At 35.4% G+C, this 21533-nt stretch overlaps 2 protein-coding genes and 1 long non-coding RNA gene across 3 annotated transcripts; 2 read left to right on the forward strand and 1 right to left on the reverse strand.

Moving 5' to 3' along the window:
• Positions 1-480: 480 nt before the first annotated feature.
• LOC141673573 (F-box/kelch-repeat protein At3g23880-like) lies at positions 481-2681 on the forward strand. Its single transcript, XM_074480326.1, has 2 exons — positions 481-1731; positions 2370-2681. Exon 1 carries the CDS (start codon positions 481-483, stop codon positions 1708-1710), a length of 1230 nt encoding a protein of 409 aa, XP_074336427.1. The 3' UTR covers positions 1711-1731; positions 2370-2681.
• A 5740-nt stretch (positions 2682-8421) lies between these two features.
• LOC141670689 (uncharacterized) lies at positions 8422-12094 on the forward strand. Its single transcript, XR_012554680.1, has 2 exons — positions 8422-9753; positions 11761-12094. It is a non-coding gene; the product is annotated as an uncharacterized LOC141670689 (long non-coding RNA).
• A 200-nt stretch (positions 12095-12294) lies between these two features.
• LOC141672030 (stem-specific protein TSJT1-like) lies at positions 12295-13619 on the reverse strand. The gene is made up of 3 exons (XM_074478514.1): positions 13253-13619; positions 12796-13157; positions 12295-12698 (listed from the first exon to the last, which is right to left on the reverse strand). The coding sequence occupies exons 1-3, from the start codon at positions 13477-13479 to the stop codon at positions 12505-12507; spliced, it is 783 nt and encodes a 260-aa protein (XP_074334615.1). The 5' UTR covers positions 13480-13619; the 3' UTR covers positions 12295-12504.
• Positions 13620-21533: the final 7914 nt, after the last annotated feature.

The raw sequence follows: 21533 nt of genomic DNA on the forward strand, positions 1-21533 counted from the left end.
AACTGAACCATCTTCTAAAAGAGACTGAATTCATACGTTTTTCAATTGAGAAAGAATTCTGTGGATTTTATGTTCCTCGAGATTTTCATCAAAGAAAAGAATTTTGTGAATCTGTGCAAAGACTTTTACTTGTTTGGAGATTATTTTTGTCACATAATAATCTTAATACAAAATACTTTAAAAAAAAATTATAGAGTAAAATATAAACATAGAAAATATGTTACCCGTCGGTGAAAAATGTTAAGAATTAAATGGGAAGTACATCGCTGCAAGTTTGTAATTAAATTTGTTCAGAAGAGAGAATCATATGGAAAATGATGAAAAGAGTAACAAAAAAGTAAATTTTGACACCAAGATGCAAATACTGTAATAAAAAATGTACCTCAAGGGTTTAACATCTAACAACACACTGTACACATAACACAGAGCATCTCACCCAATACAAATCTTGTTTCTGCTTAAACCCTACTTTCAAGAACAATGGCGATCCAGAATAGTACGACATCGTTTGATGATATTCCTGAAGAAACTGCTTCCAACATCCTCTTAAGACTCCCAGTCAAAGCTCTAATCCGGTCAACATCAGTCAACAAGAAATGGTACTCTCTAATCACTAACCCTCTTTTCATTTCTGCGCAAGTCAAGAATGCTACCTCACATTGTGATGATAATGCTGCGTTGATAATCCCTCCCTACCTTTCTCAAGACAAATATTGTTCACTAATTTCAGCTGGAACTTCGAAACTTATTAAAAAATACGAGGTTCCCTTTACTACTAAGAGTGATACCTTGAAACTAGTTGGTTCCGTAAATGGGCTAATGTTATTAACTGATTCGACTATGCGTTATAATTCCCGAGATTTGTATCTGTGGAACCCTTTAACTAAAACTCACAGAACCCTTGTTTCCACTTGTTTTAAGAATGTTCTTTCTAATCCCTATACAAGTTATGGTGTTGTCGGGTTGGGTTTTAATAGTAGTGCCAATGATTTTAGAATCGTTAGGATTGTTTATGCGGCAGACAAGAATGTAAACTTCTTTGGAGAAGTAGCTCCAAGGGTTGAGGTTTATAGTTTGAGGAAACACACGTGGAAGAAGATAAAAGACGCTGTAGTTCCTGGACTTGCTTCGAATGAGGGGACTTATGTTAATGGTAGTTTTTATTGGAAAGATATAGCCAACAGTCAGGAGGAAAACGATCTATGGATAATGTCATTTGACTTTGAAAATGAGGTTTTTGGGGAACTCAAAGTGCCAAGAAATGTTTCCAATTGTATGGGAGCAACTGCTAAACTTTGGCTAATGGGGTTTGAGGGTTCACTTGCTCTTTGTGTTTTTGATGCACATCAAATTAATGGTGTTGCCAGCTTCCCTTATCACCTATGGTTGATGAGGCAGGAAAATGATTTAATATCTTGGACTTCACGTTTTAGTGCTGCTCGTAAGGAAGGGGGTGGGTGGCCATTGAATATTACAAAGGCTGGAACACTTATATTAGAGGTTTGTCCCTTGTGGGGACGTTTAGATGTTAAAAGCATAGTTTCATTTAATCCCATGAACATGCATCTCAAAGATCTCGGATTTAGCAAGCACGGGGCCGTAGAGACGTCCATACTCGGTCCTGACTCTGAATTTACCGTAGACACTTCCTTCACAGAGAGTTTGGTTATGTACGAGGGAGGAAAGGCACTTGTGAAATTTGCAAAGTGAGCAATCAGGAGTCTTTTGCTGGTAAGAAAATATTAAATCTATCTACTGATTCTAATCAGTGATTCATATCTATATGTCATGTACTTTTTTGCACATAGAAGTCTGGATGATGGTAGTAAATGTTTTCTTTTGTACCCAAGCTATAAAAGATCTGGATATTGATATATTTTTCTTTCCTCCCCTTTATATTAATTGTTGATGTGGCTAACTTGGTAACATACCTTTAATTTAATATCTCCCTCGCTCTTTCTGTGTCTGTCTTCTTAAGCCATCTCACTTACAATGAATCCGTGGTTGTCAAGTAGTTTGTTCAAATCAGGACAGGGTTTTGAATTTTTGTGACTTAATAATACTCTGTGGACCTGTTGTCGCTTGTCCTATGAATGTACTTGAAACAGTTTTGTGTATTTAGGGGCTCAAATTTTAAGCAAGTGCTTTTAATTAAATTCTTTGTCATTTCAATTTAGTAGTAGATATTAAATAGCCGTCCAGTATGTTTTGCTGAAAGATTCGTGCTAACTGGCACTTGCCTATTGTGGTTTCCCTCATCAATAATGAGGGATGAAAGTCACCCTCGAAATTTCCAAAAAAAGTAGTAATTATAGAGCATGGATTGATCATGTTTGTTGCTTCAAATCTTCAATTACTTTACATTGCAGGTTTGCTTGCTGATTTTGCTTTGAAAGTAATTCTAACTTTATTAGCCGCGCAACATAATTTGGAAGCTGTTTGAAGGTGCTATATTTTGCCAAGAGAATTGTATTGAGGAACTTTTGAACTCAACTTGATGTAATTTCTTTGAGCACCATGAGTTATGTCTAGCAAATGATCTACTGTGTAAACTTCAGTATCATCTGCTACTACTATCAGTATCATCTGCATATGTATTATGTTTCTTTGGATGGTAATAATTTTCTTTTTAACTGATTGGATCTTTTTATTGCAGCTAACAGAGAAAATGAATTATGTCGTTCTTATTTCTACTTTTTTTGAAAGCATTTGTTTTTCGACAATAAAGTTCTTAAATATTTACACGTTGCGTCAACTTGTATAACAATCAATACTTAATTGAAGTTTGCCAGAAAACATTGGCTTGTGCAATGCCTTGCAACATTTTCAGGTCACTTCTGTTATAAAAAATAAGAATGTTGTTGGTTCCTCATATTAAAGAAGAGCATATAGATTTAACTTTGAAAGAGTATTCAAAGTTGCAGTCTCAACAAAAGAATATCTGAATATTTACATGGACTGTGTTTATGGTTCTTCCAGCAAAATATGTTGGCAATGAAAATAGGCAAATGAGATTATAAAACTACCCTAAGATGTATTTGCTAGAGATAAAGAAAAATATCTGGTAACTACTTTTGGAACAACCCCCAGATATTTACCCACTCCATGCAGTGATGTACCAATGATATTGTACAATGTGTATCGATTAGCTTGGAAAGTAGAACTAAAATGACTTGCATTCTTGATTGTGCTTGTGGTTGTGTGGTGATTTCTTTACCAATGTTCTACGGGAGCTACAAAACTTGAATATATCATGATATCCAACTACATTCATGTCAAAATGAGAGGAATATTGCTAGATAAAGCCCATCCTTAAATTCAAGCAAGTGTCCTTCCCAGAGTGTTTGTCAATGGCTTTTGATCAATCGAAACATCTTCGTCAAAGATTCGGAAATCATAAATTCTTTGGTCGAAAAGGAATTTCATGAGATTAAGAATTTTAGTGCCCGGAAATTTCATCAAAAAACATATCATATGAGATTATATAAAGAATTTTATGTGCTTATAGATTTTTTTCCCAGTTTTCTTAATACAAAATATGTAGTTCTTTGATAATTATTTTTCCCTATTTATTTCATTATCATTATACAAGTACAGCGAAAATGTGTTTCATATCACTGTAACTCGGTTAATTTTTTAAGAAAATTCAATGAAAAATATTCAAAAAATGTACCTCAAGGGTTTTAACATTAAACAACATTTACACGTACTATACACAGCAGCTCAATACAAGTTAAAAGTTAAACGGGATAAATATCAAGTTCATGACTGATTGCAGACAAATGACTCAGTTTGGTTACTGACTACAAATTTGACTCACTTTACTCACTCATTTAATTAAAATGTACAGGCCGTTAAAAGTCAATGAAAAAATTGGTCACACTTAACGTTAAACATTAAGTTTTCCGTCTTACGACACATGTCGTTGATGTGGCGACACATGTCGCTGAAGTGGCAACACATGTCGCTGAAGTGGCACCTGTCCAAGTTAAAAATTAAAAAAAAAAAGAATCAGTTATGTCAAAGAAAGGGAGAAGAAGCGGGAATTGAAAGAGGGGAAGAAATGAAACCCTAATCCTTTTTTTTCTTGGAATCGATCGATTGCTTGCGTTTCTGGGTTGATTGTGGATGATTGAAGAACAACTGACTGATTGCTATCATCAAAGCACCGTATAAGGTATGTATTGATATATATATACACACTTACGATTTCTGTATGACATGCATACTGAGTTGTCCTTATTTGACACCATATTTTAGTTATTCAGTTGAACATCATCTCGTGTTTGCTGTTTACTTCGTTTGTTTGTAATAAAAGTGTGTAATCGAAGTTATATAATCTTTGTTATGTAGGAATGTCTTCTAGGGTTACCCTTTATTTACATCACCATGGGGTTTTTAAAGTTGAACCCGTGAAGGGTAATGCTGGGTATGTGGGGGGGTCTGTAGAAGTAATTGAAAATGTTGACACTGATGTAATATCTGTACTGGAATTTGAAGATTATGCAGAAAAATATAATTATAGCCCAACTGATTTGTACTACTTCCAAAATGATGGTCATAGCTTCAAGAAAGGTATTAGATTATTATATGATGATGTCTCTATGAGGGATTTAACTAAGCTGTCTCTACCATTAAAAAAATGAATGTTTATGTGGATCATCAAAATCAATCTACTGATAAACCACCAACTACTGATGATATAATGGATGAAGATGTTAGTGGTTCTGCTGGTGTTAGTGGGGGTCATAGGACAGATGAACATGTTGAAGAAGTAGAAGAGTCTTTAAACGAAAATGATGAATTTAGTGATGAGGACAGTGAAGATTTAGATTATGAGGGGTTGACTGATAAGGAAAGTGATGAAGAGCTTGTGGAGGCAAGAAACCTGAGGAAACAAGTTATACCTGATACCGATAGTGAAGGGAGTGATTATGATGAGGAAGACTACAACAGTGATGAGTTAAGGTCTGATGAAAGTTCAAGTGAAGATGAAAATATCAAACAGGGATACATTGGCATTCCACCTGGGAACAAAAGAAAGAAGAGAACAAAAGTATTTAATCCAGATAAAAGTGAAGGGATAGTAAAATGGGAGGTTGGGATGAAATTTGCATCTATTGAGGAGTTCAGGAAAGTGGTAAGAGAGTATGGAATTAGAGAGAGGAGAGCTTTGCATTTCATAACAAATGATAGTAAGAGGGTGCAAGTAGGTTGTGAGAAAGGGTGTCGGTTTTATTTATGGTGCAGTAGGCTAGAAAATGCAGGAGGAGCTATGCAGATCAAGACATGTCTTGATGACCATTTGTGTACAAAACCTTATGAAAATAAACTGGTGAGTGTGAAAGTACTGACAGAGATGTATGGTGAAAAAATCAGGAAGAATCCACAGTGGAAGGTGAAAGAAATGCAGGAAACAATAAGGAAAGAGCTTGAAATAGAAGTCCCTAGGATAAAGTGTTCTAGGGTTAGACAAGCTGCTCTTGCTGGGGTTATAGAGACATTGAAAGACCATTATGCCAGGGTGTGGGATTTTGGTTTTGAGATTCTAAAAAATAATCCAGGAAACAGGGTTGACATAAGGACAAACAGGATAACCGATGATTCTCAGAATAAATTTCAAAGGATCTACATATGCTACCATGCATTGAAAGAAGGATGGAAGTTGGGATGTAAACCAATTTTATGCTACAATTATTTATTGCATATTTTCTGATTTCTTTTATATTTATCTGATTTTTTTTAATAATGTTTGTAGGTACATGCTAGTTCTTACAATATTGCAAGAACTTTATTTCAAAATAATGAGGAGAATCAGGATAAATAAGGAGGCTATGCAACATGCTGACATTGTCATTTGCCCCAGAATAAAGGGTAAGTTTGACATTTCAGTAAAAAACTCTAGAAAGTGGCATGCCAGTTGGGATGGGGACAAAAAGTATATGGTAAAATTTGGCACAAAAGCAGTGACTGTCAACTTAGAAGATAGGACTTGTGATTGTAGGGCATGGGACCTAACAGGGATCCCATGTTCCCATGCTGTGGCTGCCATACATGATAGGAGACATCAACCTATCATGTATGTTTCAAAATATTACACCAAAGAAATGTATATGAAGTCTTACAATCAAACCTTGCAAGCTTTAAGAGGGAGGATTTTTGGGAGATGACAGACAAAGCAGTGATGTTGCCACCTGACATTCCTAAGAAATTAAGAGGGAGACCCAAAAGATTAAGGAGAAGAGAGCATTGGAAGGGGGTAGTCAAAGTAAATCTACAGAGGGAGTGCCTGGTTTGCAGAAACTAACTAGTGGGAAGAAAATGCATTGCAGTTTGTGTAGACAAGCAGGACACAAGAAGCCTAAGTGCCCACAGAACCAACAGAACAGGGGGGGAAATGAAGCTGAAAAACAAGATGAAGGTGGTGAAGGTGGTGAAGGTGGCCAAGAGGAAGGAGAATCTGAACAGAGACAGGGACAAGAGGAGAGGCCTAGGACTAAGTTGCCAGTAAGGAGGGCCTTACCAGGTATTGTCATTGGAGAACCAAGGGAAACATCCAAGGTTAAAGCATCTACTGGGAAAGGGAAGGGGAAAGAACAGATGAAGAACAAGTCTCAAACCAAGAGAAAAGATAGGCCCTTCTGGATGGCCAAAAAATGTCAGCAAAAACAAATTGAACCAGTGATTGAGGAGGAAGAATTTGCTGGTCAGCTAGAAGACATCCTTGCAGCCTATGATGACAACATTCTTCATGAGACATATGATGACTTGATTGAGGCTTCTAAAGAAAGCAACAAAGTGCCTAGCAACCATGAAACCTTAACTACTCAACCTACTCCAAGGACTCAGTCATTTCAGGAAATGCTTTTAGGAGCTTGTGGAGGTAAACTATTCATGCCTAATCCTGGGTTTGTGTCAACAGGCCATATGCCAAATGGGACTCCATGTGTTAGTACTCCACCATTTAAATATGGTGATGCACATGTAACTCCTACTATGGCAGCAGATGGACCAAGTACAGAGAAAACCATGGTAGACAGTGCAGAAGAAGGTGATGAAGAATCTGAAGAGGTAGATCATGAAGAATCAGAAGGAGAAGAATAGGGTGATGAAGTCATGTCTGGAGAAGAAGAAGAAACCGATGAAGATGAGGTGGAACCAGAACCAAGGAGGAGCAACAGATTATGGTTGAAGACAAAGTTCACTTTTAAAAATACGCCGGATGATCCTGTCAACCTTGATGATGATTAAGGGTTTTTAATTATGAACTTTATATTTTTGGGTTTAGTGTAATCAGTCCCAAACAATGTACTTATGTTAAGTATGGTCAGTTGAATCATAACTTTGGGATGGCTATATTTTTGTCTTAAGTATGGTCAAGTAGACCTCATTTTGGTATGGTTAAGTATGTAAAACTTATGTTTCAAAATTGGGACCATGTAATGACTGAATGAAGTTATCTACATTAGCAGCTTATTTCACACCAATCTTCATAATGCTATAATTGCATTCATTCCATTCATTTAAATATTGCTAGTACATGGACACTGAGCCATACCGATGCATTACAATTGCACAAAATTCATCAGTGGCAACACAATATGAAGCCATCCACTAACTGAAATTCACACCACTAACATACAAATTACATAACATAGAGCCATCCACCATTCACATTCTTCTTCTGCTGGGACTTCATCACCAACACAGCAATGAACACAACAGTTACAAATCCAAATATCTTTAGTATCTTCCAATACTTGCCAAATCTCACTTTCTTTTCCCTGTTCTTTTCCTTCTTCTTTGCTACTTTTTCTTCGAGCATCACAATCTTCTCTTCGAGCAACTCTATCTTTACTTCTAAGTAAATTCTTCGATTATTGAGATGAGTGATAACTTCAGCATTCCTTCCCCGAAACTCCGTATCATACCATTATAAATAGTCACACCTGCTATCCTGCAAGTTTCAAATTTTAATTTTTTAATTCAAAATTAATTCACTAACATCATCTTTAATGATATCACAAATGTCTTACTTGGGAGTGAGAACACGTATAAAACCTTCGTCCTGGATTTCTCAAGGACCAAGACGTATACATTTTCCCCCTATCACCACAATCGCAAATGAATTCAGAAGAGCTTCTTGAGGACATGGGGTGAGAAGATCTTGTTGTGCTTGTTGTTGCCATGGAAAAGAAGAACCCTAAAATATTTAGGGGATAAATATCAAGTATGGGTTGTATGGGTTGTATGTATATGTATATAAAGGGCAGATGTAGTCGTTATACAGTCCACGTCATCTACAGCTCAGCTGATTGGTCTCTGCTCATGCCACATCAGATCTGACCGTTACAATCTTCATTAACTTTTAACGGCTTGTACATTTTAATTAAATGAGTGAGTAAAGTGAGTCAAATTTGTACTCAGTGACCAAACTGAGTCATTTGTCTGCAATCAGTCATGAACTTGATATTTATCCCAAAGTTAAACCCTAGTTTCAAGAACAATGGCGATCAAGAACAGTACGACGTCGTTTGATGATCTTCCTGAAGAAACTGCTTCCAACATACTCTTAAGACTACCGGTCAAAGCCCTAATCCGGTCAACATCAGTGAACAAGAAATGGTACTCTCTAACCAAAAACCCTCTTTTCATTTCTTCTCAAATCAAGAATGCTATCTCCCATTCTCATGATAATCTAGTTTTATTTATACCTCATGTTATCTCTCAAGAGAAACATTGTTCCTTGATCTCGGCTCAAACGTCGAAAGTATTCGAAAAATTTGAGGTTCCTTTTACTACTAGGAGTAAAAGCTTGAAGCTAGTTGATTCACTTGATGGCCTTATGTTATTTACTGATTTAAATGTGTTTTTTAATTGTCGGGTTTTGTATTTGTGGAACCCTTGTGTTAAAACTCGCCGAACCCTTGTTTCGAGCTGTTTCAAGAAAATGATTGATGTGTTTCTCACGAGTTATTGTATTGTTGGGTTGGGTTTTAGTAGAGCTAGTGATGATTATAGAGTTGTTAGGATTGTTTATGATAGGGTGAACAAGATGAATGCTGCTAAGGTTGAGGTTTATAGTTTGAGGAAACAGACGTGGAGGAAAATTAAAGACCCTGTTGTTCCAAGAATTGGTGTGGCTGATGGGGTTTTTGTTAATGGTAGTTTCTACTGGTTGGAAACGACACCGCCCGAGAAGATGGTCGTAATCATAGAAGTAAAGATTTGTGGATTTTGTCATTTGACTTTGATGATGAGGTGTTTGGGGAACTCAAAGTGTCGAGAAATGTTTACAACTGTATAGGAACAAGTGCCTTGTTTAAGCTTATGGAGTTTAAGGGTTCACTCGCCCTTTGTATTTTTGATGCTCAATGCATTAAAGGAGTGGTCAGCCATCCTTATCGTATATGGTTGATGAGGCAGGAAAAGGGTGTTATCTCTTGGATTTTACGTTTTACAGCTTCCCTCAAGCAAGGTGGGTTGCCAATCAATATTACAAAGAGCGGAATAATTCTAATAGAGATGTATAACTCGCCGAAGCGTGTTGGTGTTACAAGCATCTTATCTTGTGATCTGAACACCATGCGTTACAAAGATCTTGGATTTGGTAAGCCTGAGGGTGTGGATGATTCCATTTTGATTCCTGAGCCTTGTTCTATAGACACTTCTTTCACGGAGAGTTTGGTCATGTACGAGGGAGGAAAGTCGCTCTTGAAGTTTGCAAAGTGATCAATCATGTGTCTTCTGCGGGTAAGTAGATTTCAATCTTTATCTACTGAGTACCGATTATAATCAGTTATTCATATATATACATCTGTTCACTTTATAGGATATAGAAGTCTGAATGATTGCTGTAAATTTTCTTTTATGCATTAGTAAGAAATTTTGACTTTGATATCATGTTCTTTCCTACTGCTAATTATTAATTTAGCCGAGTTCAGTAACATTACCTTATAATTAAGTTCTTATGAATTGTGGTTGTTAACTGGTTTGTAAAAAGCAGTACAGGCCTATACACAACTAAGTGGTTTTCTTATCAAGTTTTAGATTATTTAAAGTTGGCTGTAGATGAATAAACTGTCACGTCTAGACAAAGTAAAAAAATTGTTGAGAAGTCCTGTTAAATCTGCATATTTACCTAGTGCAGATTCTCCCTATTAAAGGTATCGACAGTGAGGTTTTTGGACAAGTTGCCTGATGAGGTTTACAGTTGTCTAGGAGAAAATGGCATGTTAGTTGAATGAAGAGCTGCGACCTCGATCAAAAGTTTTAGAGTTATGATGAAGGAATTTTGATAGACCTTTGCGTATAGGATATAGCAAACGTTATTGCAGAGATAATGAAATTCATTAGTAGTATTTAACTAAGGTTATCAAGTGGTTTGCAGAGTTGTTCAAGTGTTTGATTCATAATTAATGAGAAAGGTGTTGTTACCTGTCCTGTATATAAAAGAGAGTTAAAAATGGTAACTTCTAAAATCTGGTTAACAGGTGTGCACTGTGCTTAACATACATTAAACCTGAACATAGAAGTCTCAGTGATTGTAGTAATTTCCTTTTAAGCTGTGAGTTGTGACTTGATATCATGTTTCTTCCATCCCTTTATGCTAATTGTTAAAGTAATTGAGTTAGTAATGCACCTCATTATATATAATCTCCTTTTCGCTCTTTTCTTCTTAAAGCCTATAATTGTAATGAATTGTGGTTATGTAGTTTGTAAAATACAGGACAGGGTTTTTAATTTGTTTTATATGATAATAAACTGGAGATCTCTTGTTACTTGTGCTATGTTACCAAAAGTAAACTTGTCTCCGTCTGAGAATAAGTGGTTTCTAAATATGTCCTGTTTCATCTTAAGTTTGTTGTTGATATATAGACCCTTGCACATAAAGAAAGTCAATCTTTTGTTTAAAAGTCCTTGCTAATCAGCAAAATCTTACTAACTGCAATTTCCCGCCATCCTTACATCAATATTAAGGTGTTTGGACAAGCTGCATGATAAAGTGCACAACTATCTGAACCCCTGTTACTTGCATGGGGAGCTGTAACTTGGATCAAATCTTTTAGTGTCTTAATGAAGGAATTTAGATAGTCCTTTCCATATAACAAATATTGATGCAGATATAGTGGAATGAGGTATAGAGATCTTTATATTTGATTTCTAATGGCACGAGATTGACATGACCGGAGTTATATTTTGTAGTCATATAACCTGTTGATGGTACTCGGTTATAGTCATCAAGTAGTTTGTAAAACTCAATTGTTAAAGTTTTTAGACTGATTATATTTGAAAAAGGTGTTACTTGTCCAGTGCATAAAAAAAATATTGAAAAATGTTTTTATGGACTTATGTTTAGGTCTCTTCTTAATACCCTTTTGTGGATAGACCTAAATACAGTTTTTATTCTAGAAATCTGTGGTAGTCTCTCAGGTGTGACATGTGCTGAGAGAAAGATACGGGACTTATAAAATTTAGATGGTCTAACATGTTGATATGTTTAAATGCTGATAGAAAGTATGGAAAGCAGATATACTGTTCTCTTTTACCATTCTAATATATTTCACAGAATTTTAATAACGATCCCAATGTTATTTGATCTGTTGAAACCTTTTGCGATCAATTGAAATGTTGAACAGTTTCTGGACCAAGCCTTCTCTTTTTTTTGCAAATCAATGTTTAACATACATTGAAGTTATATTTGTACAAGCAATATGTAATTTTTTGAGCATGGATTGATCTTGTTTTATTACATACCAGGTGTAGTTGCTGAATTTGCTTTGAAAGTCCTGCCAACTCCACTAGGTGCGCTATATATATGAACTTGTTTGAAGTGCTAGCTTTTGCCGAGAGAATTTAGCGGACGAGCTTTTGCCGAGAGAATTTAGCGGATGAGCATTTGAACTCCACATGATGCAACTTCTTCACGTACCAAGTTAAATGAGTACTTATGTCTAGCAGATGAAAAACTCTATTATCTTTTGCTACTACAATCATCTGCTTAATTATTATGTGTTCTCTGGATGGTTTACAATTATCTTTTTTCACTAATTGAATATTCTTATCTTAGCCAATTCCGCAAGTGCTTGTTAAATTCTAGCTTGATCAAAGAATAGATATTCTGCTTATCCTTTTGCAAATCCAAGTTTTTAGTCAAAAAGAAACTATGACAATTAGGCTTATTATCTGTGCCTGAAGGTTGATTATTGGTTTGCAAGGATAGATAATATGCTGAGACGTTCTTGAAAATGGATAGTAAAACGATGAATAACTAAGTAACTAAGAAAGTTTTAAGTATTCTCATTCATAATACCAGATCATACAGAAGCTCAGGAACTTGGGACAACTTACAAAGAAGAAAGGAGATGGCCTAAAGAAAAGAAAAACAATAAAAAAGAACGTGAATGGAAGACAAATGACAATTTAATCAACTTTTTCCCCTTGTTAATGCATCATCAGGGCAAGATGATGATTACGAATAGGCGGCATCCTTCCTGAGCTAGGCTAGGCTTGTTGTCCCCAGACGGCCCAATTGGCTTCACTGCCAACCCTTGGCATGCTTTTGGTCTTGGAGTAAACATCAACTTTGAAGTTTGATCCACACATGAACCCCTCACTATCTACCCTTGGCATTGCCTTCAATTTGTTTGTTGGATGCTCGAAACTCATCAATCCTCCTTCACTGTGATACATACACCCTGAGCAACACAATTGAAATTAGTCTTCTAACGAAAGCAAATATAACAGAATGAGTTCATGTAGTCATATAATTCACACAAAGTTATGATTGCTTACCGGTAGGGAAGGGAGCAAAAGATTTAGCACAGCTAGCTTTGATGAGGCCCAAATTATCAGAAATCATAACAGAACCATCAGAAGCTATTCCCCAGAAGAGCTTGACTACTCCATCAGCACTCAATGAAATAAACACAGATTTAGCCTTGGTATCATACAGCACAAATCCAAAACTCCCATCAAGATCCTTGAGGACCTGATGAGCAGGGTATGGACCCCTGTCGCGGAGGGTCCTGTAAGCCTCGATCACAAACATGGCCTCGTTCCCACATTTAGATAGTCCATACTGCTTATTGAGGCTGCTCAAGTTGTTCAAACTCCCCAAGAAAGTACAGTAGATGTCATCAACCCCAGAGAACAACCTGGAACAGTAGATAATAAACAAAAGTAGTCTGTTAGATCAAAAAATCAAGACTTGCAATAGGATAAAATAAACGTAATGTAGAAAAGAAGAGACCTGTGATTAGGGTAAGGGGTAGGAGGAGGCGCAAAAGCGAGAGAAGCAGCATTATTAGAAAAAGAAAGAGAGAAAGCATTGGAATGAGTGGATAAAAACTCCTTCAAACACTCTGCAGGAACTACTTGTCTTGGCTTCTCAACCACCATCCTATGAGGATGAGGTGCAGCAGGGCTGTTGAGCTCTTTTGGTGCATTCACCAACTCCTTGTTAAATATTCCCAACATCTTTTTTTATGGTTTTAATGACAAACACAATGCAATCAAAATGTGATGATCTAAAAACAAAATAGTGAACGCTTGTTGATATGAAAACAAGAATGGAAGCAAGAATGAGTAAGAGGTAAGAAAACGTAAATGAAAGGATGAATGTTATGAAGAAGCTGGCCTCTATATATAGGGATAACGAAATCGATGGAGATGGCCGGGGAAAGAAATTCACATGTAAAAGAGTTTGTTAATGTGTATCTATAACACGTGGAATAGTGTAGGAAAGAAGTTAAACCATGTTATATTACTCAAAAACTATTTGTATAGTTTCTTTTCTATGTACGGATGGGGGATATTCTTATCTAAACATTAAATAATAATCAAGGTTATCAAAATCAAAATTATCTATTCCAACTTATCCACAATTATGCATTGCTGGATTGTCACACGGACGCGCTTGAATCCTATTCATTTTTCCTCAACATCGCACCGTTTGATCAAATAAATTAAATTATCATAAATTACTTCCATTGCAAGTGGGTTTATAACTAATGTATTTTCCTCTACCGGCTTATATTATATTCAAAAGTAAATAATAAATGTGTGGTTAACGTATACACTTATTTCAAAAATATTGGCCGAATTTTCAAATTCACAAAACGGTGGCTGAATTTACATTCTGTCTTTCAAAAACGTGTTTGCCGTTAAATGTAGTCTAACGGCTCTAACGGAGTAAATGGTATTTTCGGATTTTTATATCTTTAATAATTATATTCTTTATACATTTAATCTATCACCATCTTCTTCATCTTTTTTTCTCCTATGCTCTTGCCACGTCCTCGCTGCGTCTTTTAATTATCATCATCATCTTCTTCTTCTTTAGTTAGCACCGCCACCGCCGCCGCCGCAGTGGTGGCTTCACCCTTCTTCTTCCTGCCATGAACACACACAACACGCACACACACCCACTTAACACACTCATCCTTGTCTCTAATCTCTCATTCAACGCCTGTCAATATCCCTCTTTTTTTCAATCAACACACATAATACACACACAACATACACACAACAACATCCATCTCTCTCCTTCATTGTTTTCGATCATTAAAATCCATCAAACCCAACAAAAATATAGTTTCTTTGTCCCTAGTTCACAAATAACCCAAACCCCCTTCTCTCCCCCGCCAATAACCCACCACCTCCGTTGCCTCTATTTCCGTTTTCGGCTGGTGGTGTCCTCCTTCAAGATCCCTAAATTATCCGGTTAACATAAATATCTCAAATCCCCAAATTTTTGATCAAATTTATAGTATATATAATTTTATGTATTATTATTGTTGTTCAAGTTTAGTTTTGTATGTTTTTGAATTTATGAATGATAAATAGTGAGATTATAAATGGGGCTGGAGCAGGGAATTGGGGGGTTTGAAGTTAGGGTCTGGGGACGAGGATGTGCAGGGGATGGTACTAAAAAATATAAATTATTGTATTTATTCTTTTCATTTATTTTTCTTAAACACATGTATTTTTACCTTTATACCCCTTCAATTTACGTTTTTTTAATTAATTTAACGGAGGAAACTTAACGGTTTTGATGTAAGACACATTTTTGAAAGGCGAAATGCAAATTCGACAACTATTTTGTAAATGTTAAAATCCGGCCAATATTTTGAAAATGAGTGTAAACATTAGTCACGCTCTTCTTATTTACTCTTATATTCAATGTTCCTCTCAATTCTATATATTTTAAAAATAGAAAAATTTTAATTAGCAACTACCTTCGCTCAGATCAATTACTTACTTTCACTATACTCGCTATATATATTAAAAATTGATCAATCCATTACTTTATTAACTTTTCTTAGACTTTTTCTAATTAAATTATATTTTATTTTAATTTCCGCACCAAATCTCAGCACTGAGAATTCAATAGTATGGAAGAAATAAATAAAAAAAAACGGGCGGTGAGACCTCATGAAAGTTATCTCTGAGGATGAGCACTAATCCGAGGATAACAAATGTTGACCCGAATTGGTACACTTAATTAAACTTACCTTGTTGACAAAAATTTGAACTTTGGACTTGCGTAAATAAATATCGATTCGTTGCCGCTAACACGTGGACCCAGGGGCGGGCTCCGGTGGGTTCCCCGGCCATCTCTCTCATTTGTAAAATATTACTACTAACTTGAGCCTGTAGATTAGAGTTATCCCGGTCAGTTCTTTGCTTAGGTCAACATCTCATCTTGATCTCTGATTCTTATAGCATATGCATCTATTCAGGACATCAATTCATCAATTTATCAATTCAATCAACGGAGTTAGTTACTATTCATGTTAAAATAACTTTTTTTCTTAGTTTTTATGCACCCGCAAAACTCCATCAATTACTATCATCAAAAAAATTATATATATTAGCTTACTGCCCGTGCGATGCACGAATCTTCATTAATATTTATATATTTTCATTTTTATTTTTTATAATTTTATTAATATTCTATATAAATAATTAAATACTAAATAATGATTATATAATTATAATTTCATTGTGCATAATTTCAAGTTAGGTTCAAATAGTATAAATAGTATATGATTGATGAGATTTTATTCATAAATAATAATGTAAATATTTGTTGTTGGTAAGATTTGAACCTGATAACTTATATGTATCTTTATAAATAATAATATAAATATTTGTTGTTGACGAGATTCGAACCTGAAAACTTGTAGAATGTATTTTTTTAGTATTTGAATATAACGGCTCTGATTATTTGATGAAAAATATTTGACAGTCATGATGGAAATGGATAACCAAAATGAGGGTTAACCAAACTACAAATTATACCACATTCCGGTTCTTATAGTATAGTATAGATTTAATATAATACGAGAAATATGGATAATCTAAAAATACTATTTAAAGTCGAGGGTTTGTTATCGCCAACAACATTAATTATAATAACTAAAAGTATATTAATTAATCAAAATTTAAATTTCGAATCACTTCGATTATATATTAATATATAATATTTATATTATGAATTACAAAATTTGAAATAAATTTAAAATTTAAATAATATTAAATTAATACATATATAAAAGAACCATGTTTTGCGGGAGATTAGAGGTGGTAATTCATAAAAGTCATGAAAATTTGATACATTTGTGTGAGTTCCCCCAATTGATGGTCATTAACAACTCCATCAAAAATCAAAGGTTTGGTTGATGAGTTGATGGAGCATCAATTTTTGATGGAGTAAAATTGGAACCGGTGCATGCTACTTTTGCAAATTAGAATTAATAATGCTGATGAATCAATGGTTTACTCCCTCCGCTGCATATGCTCTTAATTTCAAAAACACAAGGAATGATAATGCTATAAATGCATTCTAGTTTAGGTTTCTATATTTCTCATGGTGTTTAGATTTCAAGAGTCAAGTTCTATGGGGATCACATTTTTGTTGGAGACCACATAGATCATTTATGTTCTGCAACTAAAATCTTGCATAAAAATATTGTAAAACATAATATTGTTTGAATAATGTTCTTCAAGGATCATTATTTTATTTAAAATCTTGAACATAATACATGTATTTCATGTAGAACATTATAAAATATTTTATTTTACGAAAAATATTTAGTTTGCAGACATTTGTTGAAATTGTTGAACATACACATTGATAACTCCTGATGGTGGGGCTGCTCCGTCGACGCCGTCCTGGATCCTTCGCCGCTGTAGAGGTGTAGTTGTGGTTGGGTTCCTACAAAACAACACCGGAAGGGGGGTTGGAGCCCCGCGGCGCCTCCGGCGTGAGAGTAAGAACTAGCTTTTTGGGTAGATGAAGATAGAAAGGAATGAGAGATGGCTGGGGCGCCCTCCAAACCCGGGTCAGAAGTTTGGGGTCCACACACACACCTTATTAATAACCTGCTTATAACAATGATAAAGATAATAATAATGATATGCAGTGGCCCTACTTACCGATTACCACGGATCGCAACAGGTTAAAGTATGCACACAAGCCAACCACACCTATTTATATTACAAACCGTTCAAATCCCAGCTATCCAAACTCAGAACTGAGTATTAAACATTATTACAAACTTTTTCAAACTTAAATTATTCCAAAAGAAGCCTACTAGCTCAACTCGATCAACCTGAACCCCTAGCTCTCGCGCTGGACTGGGGATCCTCGGTACCAACCAGTTCCTTCTTAACTGGAAAAGAACATAAACAACATCGCACAAATGAGCTAACTAGCTCAGCAAGTCACAATGACAAAACTGAGAATAATGATTATCAGGTAAATATGGTTATGATATCAAGTGAACAATGGATTATGATTTAGAATTGGATATTATATTTTCATTTTAAAAACCAAGGTTAGGCTGCTGATCAGTCACGCACTAACCCCGAGCAAAGCACACAGCACTGCTCTAACTACTGGATCCAAGGCACACATTGGCCTAACTTGACCATTATATGGTCTGACCACGAATCTGGTCCACAATTTTATAAAAACAATCCAATTCTACCATAATAATAGAATAAGCAGTAATAAACAATAAACAGGATCATTAACAACATTGGACGTTCAATAATGAAAATGGTTTCAATCTGTATAAAGATCCATATGGCATTTCCAAAGCTTGGCTGTTAAGTAATGAAAGAATTGGATAACAAAGGAATCAACATTTCAGGGTTCCAAGGATTTGGTCTTTCAAAGCATAAGATACAATGGTTTGAATGTGTAAGCAATCTGGTTCAGTGTTTAATATTTAGTTTGTATGTATTTGTGGAGTAGTATCTTATATTTGAGGTTCGTATTTGGGTATACAACAATCAATGGTCTAGAAAGAATCAGGTTTACGGCTCAAGATCAACAACTGGAATCAAGGTTTAGGGTTCAGTGCTTCAAAACACTTGCAATATAAAATAGGAATATCAATCACTACAATATCTCGAGAAAGTTCAGAACACTTGCTTGGTACTAGCTTATTATACTGCACTCGCTTTCAGTCACGACTGTCTTACTCCTCGACTACCTGTTTCCCTTTCCTACGTCTTGCCTCTTCTGCTCATATAGCATAAGCATCTATCAATATTCAACTTATACGATTCTATTCAACACATGCTTCTATCTACCCTTCGTTTCACCCAAATCCGATTAACGAATTGAAAGTTATGTAATAAACAAGTAAACATCGAATATATAGACCGACAGTTAACCAACAAGTCACATATAACACATAACACGTCACATAATCAATGATATATCATTTATAAAGAAGTCTCGGGTCATAAATAGACTTTCTGGTATTTAAAATGATTTTTAAAACATTTTTCGGAATTAAAGCAGATCGTTGAATCAATTTCGAAGTAGTAAACAGGGTTCGGTTGGCCAATTCTGGCTTCAAAACAATTTCATAATAATTATCGAGCCTTGAAAACAATTTAAAATAATATTTTAAAGCTCGAAACTATTTTTCGGAATTTTTAAATTGTTTTTAAATAATTAAATCTAATTAAATAATTAATTAAAATCAATTAATAATTAATTAAATCAATTAATCAATTAATTTTCGAATTAATTGATCAATTAATCGATTAAAAATTAACTGAAATTACTTAACTAATTAATTCATATTTATTTTTGAATTTAAAATAATTTTTGGAATTAAAATAATAATTTTTGGAATTTTCAGAAATTAAAATCGATTTTTTATAATAAAAATAAATGGGAAATATGATTTTTGAATATTTTTAAAACAGGAATCCAAAATTTGCAAGTTCTGGAAACCTCATGGACCTAACTTCATCGTTTTTAAAACTACAGGTACTAAACTGCAATTTTGACAGGGGTCGCCGGAAAAACTTCGGGGATGGCCGGAGAATACGTTCCCAACATCCTCACCCCACCACAAGCTCCAGATATGATCTTCAGGCAACCAGGAATTGATTCATGCAATCAAAGCACAGCAATCATCCCTGTTCTGGCCGGAAAATGGCCAAGAACATCGCCGGTTTCCGGCGAATATCGGGAATTTTCAAAACACAACTCCCTTTGATTCAGACATCCTCTGTTAACGAGCTATATACCAACCGATTGAAATTTTATAAGGAACACGGCCCACTATAAATCAACAGCTAATAACCCCTAAATCAAAAAGGCCCAAATTTCAATTGAAAACATTCATATGGGTTATAAACCCTAATTTTAAAATTCGAGAATTAAACCCACTTTTGAGCATGTTATTGAACTCCAAATCAGACGTATGACATATGAAAATCATCAGGAAAACAAGCTCTACAACATGCAAGCATCAAATCATACAAACAATCATCTGAACAAAAATTCATATTTTTAATAGAATTAATTCAAAAATAAATAATTTTTCAGAAAATAAACCTTGATTTTTGCAGTGATTTTGAACACAGAATCTGATAGAACACCTCAAGACCTTCGTTTTGAGTACTCGAGCTTTTCATACGGACTCCGGTAACACCTCCGATTGTTGGTTTGATTCTCAGAAAGGTTTATGAATATATAAATTTTCTCTGGAAATTTATATAATTACTGGCTGCAAATGTTTTTGATACGAAATAAAATACGGTAAAGGCTATTTATAATTACGGAAAATTAGTATCCCGTTGGATCATTCCGGATATAAAACGGTACGTTTATTTATAAAAACTGATCCAAACGGTATCGGTTTTCGGGACAATTATCCAAATTAGTACAATTTGTACTGCGGTCTTGGTCTCAGCGCCTGGTTACACGTACTACGAGGTGATAATTGGGATAGTTTAATAAAAAGCTCCCGTTTATCGAAAATAAGAGTTTTATTGATTTACCGAAACGAATATTGTAACGAAAATATTTCGCCGGGACCCGCGCAGGACAAACCGTACGCCGGATCGAAAAAGTCGAAACATGGAATATGCTCGGAATATTACAATTAGGTTAGGAAGGAGTTCTCGGAAGAGTTTCGGGTTCCAAAAATGTAACAACGGATGACGTCGGTTGGTTCCCGTTTTTATAAAATAGATTTTAAATACTCTAAAAAAGATTTTAAAAATTTCATATGATTCTTATAAATTCATAAATCAACATAAAAATAATTAGGAAGATATGACAATTATCTATATTTTAGTTTGGACATATAAAAATTAAAATACTCAATTAATAATATTTTTAAACATCCAAACACATTTAACACTTAACAAATAATTCACAGAATAGATACTGAACACATATATTAATTATTTATTAGCAAAAATAATTACACGATATATCCCGGATATTATAATGGTTGTGTGTGTATATGAGTGTGAAAGAATGATTAACCCCAAAACCTCACCTTCATGGGCTATTTATAGCCCAAGGGTAGGGTTTTGGGATTGGTACCTTTAGATCGTAGCCATTGGTTCTGGGAGCGGAGGACACCTGGCTGGAGTGGATACTTTACACGTGTCAGTGCGAGACTGGCTGAGGAATGTTCTGAGGATCCTCTGACATGTGCCCTGATTATTCCCATGATTGATGTGTGACAGTTGTCCCCATCATGTGCTTGGGCCAACGTCTCACGTGTTAGGATTTACCAAGGTCAGGCTTGCCGGGATTATTCCTTCCGGGAGCTGTGTGGAGTTAGGAGCCTAGGAGTAGTCCTTCCAGGAGTTGTATGGAGTCAGGAGCCTATTTCCCAGGAGTTATATGGGGTTAGGAGCCTAGGAGTAGTTCTTCCAGGAGCTATAGAGGGTTAAAAGCCTAGGAGTAGCAATTCCAGGAGATATATACTATCATGTGCCCGGACGTTTTCGGGATGCTGTTAATAACCAACGAATGGCAAGTGCTTTTCCTTCCCTTATGCAGATTTTCTGGATGGGGGAGTGAATTTGGGTTTGTCTGTAGGGCGAGAGTTTTGATTGTTTTGTTTAGAAGAGTTTGTGCTTTTCTTGCCCCCAGTCCGGATTGCGCTGAGTTCGGCGAATCAGGACTAAGGTTTTTGTCTTTGGAAGGAGCTGAGCTTTTCTTGCCCCCAGTCTGGATTGCGCTGAGTTCGGCAAATCAG

The sequence above is a fragment of the Apium graveolens genome, chromosome 7, assembly GCF_009905375.1.
Source record: "Apium graveolens cultivar Ventura chromosome 7, ASM990537v1, whole genome shotgun sequence".
Lineage (NCBI taxonomy): Eukaryota > Viridiplantae > Streptophyta > Magnoliopsida > Apiales > Apiaceae > Apium > Apium graveolens.

What these genes read in the sequence shown, in the direction of transcription:
- LOC141672030 (XM_074478514.1), bottom strand. Translation starts at nt 13,479, where the DNA reads ATGTTGGGAATATTTAACAAGGAGTTGGTGAATGCACCAAAAGAGCTC. An exon ending in ACCCCTTACCCTAATCACAG is followed by an intron (nt 13,158 to 13,252) that starts GTCTCTTCTTTT and finishes CTACTGTTCCAG; the next exon opens with GTTGTTCTCTGGGGTTGATG. An exon ending in TTTTGCTCCCTTCCCTACCG is followed by an intron (nt 12,699 to 12,795) that starts GTAAGCAATCAT and finishes TGTGTTGCTCAG; the next exon opens with GGTGTATGTATCACAGTGAA.
- LOC141673573 (XM_074480326.1), top strand. Translation starts at nt 481, where the DNA reads ATGGCGATCCAGAATAGTACGACATCGTTTGATGATATTCCTGAAGAA.